General features: G+C 42.7%; 1 protein-coding gene across 3 annotated transcripts in view; it reads right to left on the minus strand.

The window, feature by feature from the left end:
- brinp1 (BMP/retinoic acid inducible neural specific 1) overlaps positions 1–12,917 on the minus strand; it is a 379,558-nt gene that overhangs the window by 264,223 nt on the left and 102,418 nt on the right. For all 3 annotated transcript variants that reach the window (XM_043719925.2, XM_043719928.2, XM_087998528.1), the window contains exon 2: positions 1,584–1,851. In XM_043719925.2, coding sequence (XP_043575860.1) covers positions 1,584–1,801 — 218 coding nt within the window. In that variant the 5' untranslated portion in view covers positions 1,802–1,851. The remainder of the gene's footprint in view (positions 1–1,583; positions 1,852–12,917) is intronic.

The following is a 12,917-nucleotide window of genomic DNA, read 5'->3' on the forward strand; positions in this document are numbered from 1 at the left end:
ATCAATGGGCATTAATGTCTAGCCCATGAAAACTAAACTCTGGTTTCAAGAAGATCTACTCCCACATGTACATTCTCCAGAAAAACTGCACGTTCTGCACAAGGCTGACGAGCACACCACCTAATGGTTAAACTGGTATTGCAGCACCATGATCATAACGCACAAACGTGAACCAGAAAGACCAAAATCAGTTGCCCTATCTTGTTTAATCCCCATTTCCTCAATCAGTTTGAAAGCTAAACCACAGGGCGGCCTGGAACAGAACCTCTAACAGAGGGTCAATAAGCTTACATTCATTTTGTCACTACAGAACTTTGAGAAGTGAAAATATCTTTTGAGAACTTGTGAACTATACAAGAGAACTCACATTTCAGTCATGTCCTTACTGCAACTGAAAGGCTTAATGTCCAAAGGCTCTCATTCAATCGGGCTTCAAAATGTAAAGGGTAGCTAAATTCACATCAAATGGAAGTAAGGCTTTTGGACCTTTTGACCAATGGTTAGGGTTTGGGGCACAACTGTCCCACCAAAGATTCCTGAAGAGAATCTCACCCCCTGTTTGGGTCAGAGAGCTTGCTGGATCTTCAATCAATCAGGCCGCTGATTGGCTGCTGGGGTTTTGTTGCCAGGATTACAAACCTGCCCTTGTTGGAGCTCAGGTGTATCAGAATCTCCAGACCTTGGCACCACCACGGACACTATGGCTAACGCTAGGACATTATCATGCCACCTCCACTCCCCTTACCGACCCCTGAACCTCAGATAGAGGGTCTACACAGACAATTGTTGGTGTTGACTAGGGGCGTAGGATGAAGGTCATAGGGACAGAAGAGGCAGGCTGTTCAACAGCAAATGTAGAAGAATGCCCGAGGTCCAGTTCCCAAGCCTTAAACCAATCAAGTGATCCCACCCCACCCCATAATTGCTTTGTATACCCTAAAACCAACAAACTGCCCACAATGGGTGACCGGTTGGTTAGGCCAACTTCCTGTAATCCCACCTGGAGCTGTAACTGCAGCCTGAACATCTAGGGCTCTGCAGTAGGCATTATTTACCTCTTGAGGGCTTTTACTGGGAATGAGGCAGCAAAGTCACCCATGGCCTGTCTTGTTTAGAACTTCAAAACAGGAAAATGGAGAGTATATTCCCAATGCCAACCCAATGATCCATCCTATCAATCACATTCCTCACTGTGGGTGCAAGAGTCTGTTGTTGGAATGCTGTTATTTAATGCTGACACAATAATCTATTCAAGCAATGTCTAACTGACTGTAACAGTTGAAATATATTCCATAAACCAGCATAAAATTTTGCTTATAACAAAGTAGATTTTGTTTTTTTGGCAAGAAAAAACAACAGATTGCTGTGGTATCTAAAATACTACAAAGATAAAAGCATGAAGGAATATGTGGAGTCTCAATTTTAAAATGGTGGCTCCTGGCAATATTTAAAAGTAATAATTAGAGTTTGTTGTGCCTACAGTTTCCATAAATAAAAGTGCTCATTCTATACAAAATGGATGCCTCTCATACACTGCCTAACAATCAAACATCACACAAACAAGGTAAAGTTGTAAAAATTACCTATATATTTTATATCTGGTTGTAAATCCTTGACGATATCTTTCCACAAAGGATAAATATCCCCTCGAGTTGTGGAAAGGACCTCTGTCCGATATAAGCCAATCAAACTGCTTGGTGGCATGGTTCTGGGTGGCTGTAGGATCCTGGTGGGAAGGCTTTACTGTTATATGATCCCATATAAACAGTAGGTAGATGAATTCAATAAACCTCCAGTTCATGCTTTTCTTTCAGCCACTTTCTGTTCATTCTTGCTCCATTCTGTGGAGTCCTGGAGGGGAATAACAGAAAGCATTTTTAATACATCTCTCAATGCATGAACATCAAAGAAAAGATGGGGATGAGCAAAGGTCATTTCTATCACATTTACCTTGTTTATTTAAGCTCAGCAAGCAGCTGCATTTGAACTCGCCCATTTTCCTTCCAGACCACATACCCTTAAGTGACAGCTTAGGTTTGTTTTATCTTTACTATTCAATATTTCACTAACCTCAATAACACCCCTAACTTTTAGCTGCTCTAGGGATTGTAGAAATTGAGTTTCTCAAATCCTCACCAGTGATTTTAGTGAGGGAGAACTGATGGTAATAAGTTGGTCCAGCAAGGGAGAGATCAGAGCAGTCATGTACATGGTATCATGAAATTATAGAGTGGCATAAGTAAAGCCCTCAATCATTGACATAATTAATTACTTGGGTAGAGTAACAATGTGTAACAGGAATATATGATCACATTAGAGTAGACATGGAGGGCGACATGGCTTTGTTCTATACCAAAACAATGCTGCAATTCTGTGATCTTAATGACAACATCCAACTTAGGTTACATATGGCGCTCTTAGTTCACCAGCTACACAGGATCACTGTAAAAGTGGCTTTAAATGATAACAGCCACCACTTCTCAAGATGATGCAGCTCCTGATACATCACAATGTCCCAAGCCTGAAAGGTTCTTTTACTTGAGCAGCCAGGAAGATCCAGTAGTCAGAAATGAAAATCCCCAATCATCAAATCTGAAAAGAAACGGCGCATTGAAAACACACAGTGGGATTGGAAATAATGGAGATGCATTTTCACTGGGACTCTTTCCAGTGAAACCATGCTGGTCAAATGGGGATTGGGTAAAGCTTTTATTTTGGACTTAATGAAGAATTACGATTCTGAGGGAAAGACTATTTCCTCTGGTTGAGGAATGAGTGATGAGGGGGTCATCAATTTAAATCTACATGAAGTGAGATGGCAGGATGCTCAGGAAAATCTTTCTTCACGCAGAAGCCTGGTAAAGCAGAAACATTTATCACACTGCAATTGGTTGAAGACACTGTGGTTTTTCAGTCTTCTTTGTTGCAGAAAGATGCATTCTGAATTTCTACAGATATGTTGGGCTGATTGGACTCCTCTGTTGTAAAGAACAACTATAAGCTTCAACATAGAACTTCAAAACCTTCCATAAGCAGCTGTATAATTTATTTACCTACACACATGCATATAGGAATGTATTTTTAAAATAATTTCCCCTCCCTGGTTACCCTGCAGAAGGTAGGCAGAAAGTGAGCTGTCTTCTTGAACTAGTAAAACGTAGTTTTTGGTATGTTAGGCGGGGAGTTCCAGGATTTTGACCCAATAATGATGAAACAGCAACATTGTTCCAAGTCAGAATGGGGTCAGACTTGGAGGAGATTCTGCAGGTTGTGGTGTACCTATGTATTTGTTGCCCTTGTCCTTTAAAGTGCTAGACGTCATGGATTTGAAGGTGATGTTGGAGGAGTCTTGTACATTACTGCAGTCTATCTTGTAGATGATACACACTGCTGCAATTATGCATTGATGATGAAGGGAGTGAATGTTGATGGTAGTGGTGGTGGATGTGGTGCCAATTAATGGGCAGCTTTGTCATGGACAGTATCAAGCTTCTGGAGGGTTGCTGGAGTTGCACCCATCCAGGCAAATGTGGAATATTCTGTCACATTCTGGATTGGTACCAGGTAAATAGTGTATGGGCAATTGGGAGACAGGAGTTGAATTCTGACCTGCTCTTGTTCAGTATTTATATGTCTGGTTCAGTTCAGTTTCTGGTCAGTAGCAACACCTCAGATGTTGACTGGGTAGTAATCAGCAGTGGCAACATCAGTAAATTTCAATGGGCAATGGTTAATGTTTTGCTGTTGGAGATAGCCGTTTCTCTGGCACATGAATGGTGAGAATGTTGCTTGCCGCTTATCAGCCAAACAGCGCATTTTCCAAGACTTGCTGCGTGTGGATACGGACAACTTCAGTATCTGAATAATCAAGAACCACTGTGCTAAAAATTGTGCAATCATTAGTGATCATCTCTATTTCTAGCCTTATGATGGAGGGAAGGTCATTGATCAAACAGCAGAAAATGGTTGGGCCTAGGACATTACCCTGAGCAACTGCAGTGGTTGAGATGACTGACTTTAACAATCAAAACCATTTTCCTTCATGCTAGATATGACTTCACCCAGCAGAGAGTTTTTTTCCCTATAATTCCCATTAATTCCAGCTTTGTTTCAGGTTCCTTGAAGCTACATTCAGTCAAATGGGGCATTGATGTCAAATGCGGTCATTCTCATCTCTGGAGTTCAACTCTTTTTGTCCATGTTGGACCAAGGTCAGATCAGGAGCCTATTGGTCCTTGGTTGAATCCTAACTGAGCCACAGTGAGGTTACTTCTTTGCAGGCGCTATTTAACAGCATTGTCAATGATCCCTTTTCGCACTTTGCTGATGTTGGAGATTAGGTTTAAAAGGTGGCAAATGGCTGGGTTAGATTTGTCTTCCTTCTATGCCCAAGATATACCTGCACAATTCTCTATATTAGTGAGTGAATACCAGCTTTGCAGCTGTATTGGAACAGGGTGTAATTATTTTTGAAGCCTTTTTGTACACACTGATTTATAATTAAGATATTGCTTTGACATATTGACATGCTAGTATGAACTCGCAAGCAACAACTAAATGTTCAATTCCCACCCGAACACCCCATACAGTGATCTCCCTTAGCCAAAATAAAGTATTGCTTTGGAGTATTTCAACGACTTGGCTCTCAAACAGTCAACCCTCAATTCCTCATTACGAAACAAGTGAAAGCATTAAAATTATCTTTTGTTGCATTCCAGTAACATGTGCAAGCCCCAATTATGACATCAAGTCAGGGGGTGAGAAAGCCAAGGAAGAGGCTGGCCAAGAATTTTACAGGTTGACAATTTTAACTTTAATGAGCGCAGCTAACCACTGTCGCCTCTTATAATGGGTTACAAATCCATCAGACTTATTCATTCTGACTGTCAAAGACAAATCCCAACTGTCCAATTAGAACTTGTTCCCACGTCAGGACATTATAGTTTTGAAGTCGGACGTTGAACTAATGATTAGATCTGAGCAGAAAGGTGGCTTTGTACCAAGTGATCACTGATTCAGAAGTAGCTTGGTACAAAATGCCATCTGCAACCAGGCAAGTGACAGATGTAAACAGACAAAGCACATACTGACTGGGTAACATAGCAAAGGCACAGATCCTTTTTTAAAAAAAGGCAGCGATAAAATAAATTAAAATTACATTCAAAAGATCTACAGGTCCCCAATGAACAATATAATTGTGATCCATTCCAGGTGTAAACATTTTATCACGGTGGTAAAACATCTTGCCTCCTGGAAAATCTTAAATCATTTTTCGCCCTAAATTCCTCTCCTGCTGGAGGCAGGAAAGATTTCAGCTTCTCCGGCCTGGAAGTGGAACCTCATTCCGACACTGCTGGAATTGAACCAGCAGTAGGTGGGAGAGTGGCCTGAACAGTAGGGGCCTTTTTTCTGAGTAGGTGGGAGAAAGGTGGTACCTGGGGAGATATAGGGGCCTGGTTGCTGTAGGCATAATCTTCATTCAAAGCCGCTCAACAGCTGAATGACAGACTGAGCAGAACTTGGAGGCTATTAAGATCAGGACACTTTGGTTTCTTTCAACTCCTTGTCTCGATTCCCTCTCATTCCCACTCACCTGTGATCTAGATTCTGTGTTGATCCCTGGCCCCACTACCAGCAACAACCAATTCCCAACGTAGCTGCTGGGTCTTGGAGAGATACCACCTTTGATTGGCTGCCATCTCCTGGGGACAGGATTTACACCTCTGGACTTCAAAATCCTGGGAAGGCCCCACATGCTGGCTAGCTATATACCTGACTTATATATCTACCCCAACAGATACAACATGGGGACTCTCACCATCTCTCCAACCAGCAAATAAGAAACCTGAGGATGGCATTATATTCTGTCTTGTCTATGGGCAAATGTGGCCATCACTTTGCTACCCGCAAACATCCAGGAGAAGCATAACTAGAAGAAATCTCAAATCCTGGAAAAGCATGTATCCCTACTTCTTTCTGATTCAGCAATGACAACTGATCCAAACTGACACCTTCATTCATACTGCGTCCCGATTTTCCAATGTATCATTGAAACAATTCCTGAATTATATGGCGTTCCACCAAAAGTGACTGAAATGCAGTAACTTATACAGAATCATCCAGCATAGAAGGAAGCTATTTGGCCAATGGTGGCTCAGTGGTTAGCATTGCTGCCTCACAGCGCCAGGGACTGGGGTTCGATTCCAACCTCAGGCAACTGTCTGTGTGGAGTTTGCACATTCTCTCGGTGACTGTGTGGGTTTCCTCTGGGTGCTCTGGTTTCCTTCCACAACCCAAAGATGTGCAGGTTAGGTGAATTGGCCAAGCCAAATTGCCCATAGTTTTCAGGGATGTGTAAGTTAGGTGTATTAATCAGGGTAAATATTGGATAATAGGGTAGGGAAATAGGTCTGGGTGGGTTACTCTTCAGAGGGTCGGTGTGGACTCGTTGGGCTGAAGGGCATATTTCCACACTGTAGGGATTCTATGTCTACCAAATGATGCCCGAATCAAGATTTCAGATTAATCCAATGCTATCACTCTCCTTGTTAGTCCAGACATTCTAAGTTGCAGACAGTGGCAATCAGCATTCTCAACTTCCCAGGGTGATGCAATTAAATGAAGATGCGACTATGCAGCCTCACACATCACTCCATAAGCTCTTGACTACTCAGGATATCGGACTCAGTACCTTCTGGCTGATGGTAAGTTCTATTTCTAGTATGCCATTTTCAAATCAACCTGTTCAGAAATATTTTTACACACCTCTGGAGCAGGTGGGACTTGACCCTGGATCTCCTGGTTCAAAGATAGGGACATGATCACTGCACAACTTGTTATGAATATACCCTGAGGTGCATTTAACTCAGTGACTTGTGCAATCAAGGATAAATCCTTTCAGCGTGTGGATGCAATCATCTGTTGTTTGACTTTGCCAGCTTTAAATGTGTTAACAGGGAAGAGGCGTTTTATTGCCTGATGATATGTTCAGACAGCCCTTCAATGCAGTAAAGCCATTTACTTGCTGTAGAAGCCTATCTGCAGGTGCAGTAAATCTGAACAAAGCCCTCGTGTTTGTTCTGGTGAAATTGTAAGAATCTTTCTGCGGAACAAATATTGACTGATTTATCTCCTCCCTTGAAGTGCTAGTGTTTCAAGTAATCCATTAAAAAGAATAAGAGATTTTGAGACAGATGAGACTGGGCCAGGCTTAAAAGGGACATAGCAGCAGTGACAGAATTACACAGGTTCAGGGTTAATATAGACTATAATTCATTGGTTTAAGGTCATATTTAAAAGGGAAATAGCCAGGAACGGGTAGAGCAGCTCAGTTTGGAAAGTTACCAAGAAAGGTCTGGAAGAAGAACATATTGGATTCTGCTTTGTTCAGATCATTGCGAAAGTGCACTTGCAGTACCGACCCTGAGACATCTAATCTTCATGGCAATTAGAATTATGTCAAAACCTTATTTAATCTCATATCTGTCACAGGCACCTGAATCTTTTGGACTGAGAACTTTTAAAATATCAATTCTACCATTTCAAATGCCCTCGCACCAGCTATTACTTAAGGGTTCAGTGCCCTGTTTATTTCCACAGCCCCCTCATAATTAATTCAAGTTGATAATCATCAGCACGGTGGCTCAGTGATTAGCACTGATGCCTCACAGCACCAGGGACCCAAGTTCAATTCACACTTGTCTGTGTGAAATTTGCGCATTCTCCCTGTGTCGACATGGTTTTCCTCTGGGTGTTCCGGTTTGCAAGTGAGGTGGAGCTTTGCGCTTAGCAAGGACCCAACCAAAAGGAGAAAGGTAAATTATGAGTCAATTAATTGGTTGAGATTTAAACACTGACTTCTCACTCTTCAATCAGTACAAAGGAATCATTACCATTCCTGGCAGGGAGACCAAACCTCGATTTAACTTCATTTGAACAATGTTCAACTCTCTCAGTACTGAGCTCGGGTATTAGCCAACATTGCATGCTCCAAAACCTGGCAATAGAGCATCAGAAATAAAACTAGGCAATGACCGTCTCTAACAACCATCGAACCACCGCCCCTTGACATTCAATGGCATTTCCATCTCTGAGTTCCCCACTATCAACATTATTGGGGTTACTATTGACAAGAAACTCACTTAGAGTCATAGAGATATACAGCATGGAAACAGACCCTTCAGTCCAATTTGTCCATGCTGACCAGATATCCCATACTAATCTAGTCCCACTTACCAGCACCCGGCCTATATACCTCCAAACCCTTCCCATTCATATACCCATCCAGATGCCTTTTAAATGCTGTAATTGTAACAGCCTCCACTACTTCCTCTGGCAGCTCATTCCATACACGTACCACTCTCTGCATGAAAAAGTTGCCCTTCAGGAAAGATTACCCAAGATGTCACTCTTTTATCTTTCCCCTCTCACCCTAAACCTATGCCCTCTAGTTCTGGACTCCCCTATCCTAGTGGAAAGGAGAAAGTGAGGACTGCAGATGCTGGAGATCAGAGCTGAAAAATGTGTTGCTGGAAAAGCGCAGCAGGTCAGGCAGCATCCACGGAGCAGGGGAATCGACATTTCGGGCATAAGCCCTTCCTGAAGAAGGGCTTATGCCCGAAACGTTGATTCTCCTGCTCCTTGGGTGCTGCCTGACCTACTGCGCTTTTCCAGCAACATTTTTTTCAGCTTCTACCCTAGTGAAAAGACTTTGTCTATTTATTCTATCCGTGCCCCTCATGATTTGATAAACCTCTGTGAGGTCACCCCTCACTGAAAACCAATTACTCCTACCAAGCCAAACCAGGTTGTCCTATGGGAACACAATGTTATGCAGCCAGTGACCTATTGGAGCCCAAGATCAACTAAAAGGGCAGGGCTGCCAGGTTATAAAGACAGGAAAGAAAGATGGCATTATCACATCACAAGTCTGACTTGTTGCTGAATAATGATTTTTATTAATTAGGACTGATCAAAGTTCAGTCAATTCAGAATAAGTTGTGCTATGGCAAATATTAAGACTAATCATTGTGAATGTGGAAAGTACAAATCCATGTTATTCCTAAATGAGCAATCACAAGGAATACCATTATATTTTCAAAGCTTATTCAGCTTATAGATCTTGACAACATCCTTATAAATCTTTTCTGAACCCTTTCAAGTTTCACAACATCCATCCTATAGCAGGGAGACCAGCATTGCATGCAATATTCCAAAAGTGGCCGAACCAATGTCCTGTACAGCGTAACATGACCTCCCAAACTCGTAACATAAACACAGCTGTCACAAAAGCAGGTCAGAAGCTAGGATCCTGTGGTGAGTAACTCACCTCTTGACTCCGCAAGGCCTGTCTACCAGCTGCAAGACACAAGTCAAGATTGTGATGGAATCCTCCCCACTTGCCTGGATGGTGCAGTTCCAACACTCAAGAAGCTCGACACCATCCAGGACAAACCAGCTCACTAGATTGGCATTATATCCACCGGCATCCATTCTCTTCATCACTGATGCTCAGTAGTAGCAGTGTGTACAATCTACAAGATGCACTGCAGAAATTCACCAAAGATCCCTCGGCAGCACCTCCCAAACCCATGACCAGTTTCATCTAGAAGAACCAGGGCAGCAGATACACGGGAATACCACCACCATCACCTGCAAGATCCTGACTTGGAAATATTGCTGTTCCTCCACCGTTGCTGGGTAAAAATCCTGGAATTCCATCTCAAAGGGCATTGTATGTCAACCTATAGCACATAGACTGCATCGGTTCAAAAAGGCAGCTCACCACTACCTTCTCAAGGGCAAGTAGGGACGGGCAATAAATGTTGGCCAGCCAGTGAAGCCTACATCCCACAAATGAATAAAAATGTATTGTCGCTTGGACAAGCTGACATTGGTGGAATTGAGTTGATCCTACCTTTTAGAATTTAAGATATCATAGCAGGAGTAGGCCATTCTACCTTTTGAGCCCACTCTACTATCCAATGGGATTGTGGTAATCTTCCAATTATGACATCATTTTCCTGCATCTGTATACATTTAATATAATCCTTTTATGTACATTTCTAACACATAGAAATCTATTAGATTAGATTAGATTAGATTACTTACAGTGTGGAAACAGGCCCTTCGTCCCAATAAGTCCACACCGACCCGCCGAAGCACAACCCACCCAGACCCATTCCCCTACATTTACCCCTGCACCTAACACTACGGGCAATTTAGCATGGCCAATTCACCTGACCTGCACATTTTTGGACTGTGGGAGGAAACCGGAGCACCCGGAGGAAACCCACGCAGACACGGGGAGAATGTGCAAACTCCACACAGTCAGTCGCCTGATGCGGGAATTGAACCCAGGTCTCTGGTGCTGTGAGGCAACAGTGCTAACCACTGTGCCACTGTGCCGTTCTAGTCTCAATCTCAAATATTCTTAATACTTGTGCATCCACAGCTCTCTGGGGTAAACAAATTCAACAATTTATCACAGAATCATGATGGTTCAGAAGGAGGCCAATTAGCCCATTGTGCCAGCACCAGCTCTATTACCACCCTCTAAACGGGGAGATTCCCTCTTAACCATGTCTGGAATGGCCTATTTCTTATTGTGATATTGCATCCACTGCCCCTAAAATCTCCCAAACCAGGAAAACACTCCTCCTGCATCTAACCTGCCAAGGATTTTAATCATTTGAAATGGATCACCTTTCATTTTCCTAAATTCAAGGAAATAAAGCATCCAGTCTATTTAAACATTTCTCATAGAACAATCCATCCCAGTAATCAGTTGGTGAACATTCAGTACACATGAGAAGTATATCTTTCATTGATAAGGAAACCAAAACTGTACACATTCTTCAGATGTGGCCTCACTAAGCCTCTATATAATTGTAATAAGATGTCTTTACTTCTATACTCAAATCCTCTTGCAATAAAGGCTAATACCAGCTTGTTTTTTTTATTGTTTGCTGAACCTGCATGTTAACTTTCAGTGAGTCATGAACAAGGACACCCAAGTCCCTTTGAAGTTCAACACTCCCCAAGACCATTTAAGAAATGCACTATTTCTGTGTTTCCTATCGAAGTGGAGAATCTCACATTTTACCATATTGCATTGCATCAACCAAATGTTTGTCCACTCACTTGGCCTCCACAAGGTCCCGGAAAACATCTTTTGATTCTCCTCACAACTCTCACGTAGTTTTGTGTAATCTGCAAATTTGACAACGTTACATTTAATATCAACATGCAAATCATTAATTTAGATACTGGATGGCCAGAGCTGAAGCACTAATCCTCGTGGTATTTTTTCATAGTTTCTAAGATGGCATGGTTAATACTCTTTAATTAGAAAGAGTATGAGAGGCTGCTACTGACACACAATGATGCCTACAGCAGGAAAAAAAAACTGGAATTCTAGATAGTTCAGGTTCTGGGGAATCAGAAGGTCTGATCTTCATGGTCTGTAAAAAGCTGAAAACAGACAATGCCAAAAATAAATCCTAATCATAGAGTCAATGAATCATAGAGATGTACAGGCTGGAAAACAGACCCTTCGGTCCAACCTGTCCATGCCGATCAGTTATCCCAACCCAAGCTAGTCCCACCTGCCAGCACCTGGCCCATATCCCTCCAAATCCTTCCTATTCATATACCCAGAGCTGAAAATGTGTTGCTGGAAAAGCGCAGCAGGTCAGGCAGCATCCAAGGAACAGGAGAATCGACGTTTCGGGCATATGCCCTTCTTCAGGCTTATGCCCGAAACGTCGATTCTCCTGTTCCTTGGATGCTGCCTGACCTGCTGCGCTTTTCCAGCAACACATTTTCAGCTCTGATCTCCAGCATCTGCAGTCCTCACTTTCTCCTATTCATATACCCACCCAAATGCCTCTTAAATGTTGCAATTGTACCAGCATTCACCACATCCTCTGGCAGCTCATTCCATACACGTACCACTCTCTGTGTGAAAAAGTTGCCCATTAGGTCTCTTTTATATCTTTCCCCTCTCACCATAAACCTATGCCCTCTAGTTCTGGACTCACCAACCCCAGGGAAAAGACTTTGCCTATTTATCCTATCCATACCCCTCATAATTTTGTAAACCTCTATAAGGACACCCCTCAGCCTCCGACACTCCAGGGAAAATAGCCCTAGCCTGTTCAGCCTCTCCCTATAGCTCAAATCCTCCAACCCTGGCAACATCCTTGTAAATCTTTTCTGAACTCTTTCAAGTTTCACAACATCTTTCCAATAGGAAGGAGAACAGATATGCACGCAATAATCCAACAGTGGCCTAACCAATGTCCTATACAGCAGGAACATGACCTCTCAACTCCTGTACTCAATACTCTGACCAATAAAGGAAAGCATACCAAATGCCTTCTTCACTATCCTATCTAGCTGCGACTCCACTTTCAAGGAGGCTATGAACCTACACTCCAAGGTCTCTTTGTTCAGCAACACTCCCTCGGACCTTACCATTAAGAGTATAAGTCCTGCGAAGATTTGCTTTCCCAAAATGCAGCACCTCACATTTATCTGAATTAAACTCCATCTGCCACTTCTCAGCCCATTGGCCCATCTGGTCCAGATCTTGTTTTAATCTGAGGTAACCCTCTTCGCTGTCCACTACACCTCCAATTTTGGTGTCATCTGCAAATTACTAACTGTACCTCTTATGCTCGCATCCAAATCATTTATGTAAATGACAAAAAGTAGAGGGCCTAGCACCGATCCTTGTGGCACTCCACTGGTCACAGGCCTCCAGTCTGAAAAACAACCCTCCACCATCATCCTCTGTCTTCTGCCTTTGAGTCAGTTCCGTATCCAAATGGCTAGTTCTCCCTGTATTCCATGAGATCTAACCTTGCTAATCAGTCTCCCATGGGGAACCTTGTCAAACGCTTTACTGAAGTCCA

Source organism: Chiloscyllium plagiosum, unplaced genomic scaffold (assembly GCF_037043375.1).
Source record: "Chiloscyllium plagiosum isolate Xiang-an unplaced genomic scaffold, Cpla_swu_hap1 HiC_scaffold_21, whole genome shotgun sequence".
Lineage (NCBI taxonomy): Eukaryota > Metazoa > Chordata > Chondrichthyes > Orectolobiformes > Hemiscylliidae > Chiloscyllium > Chiloscyllium plagiosum.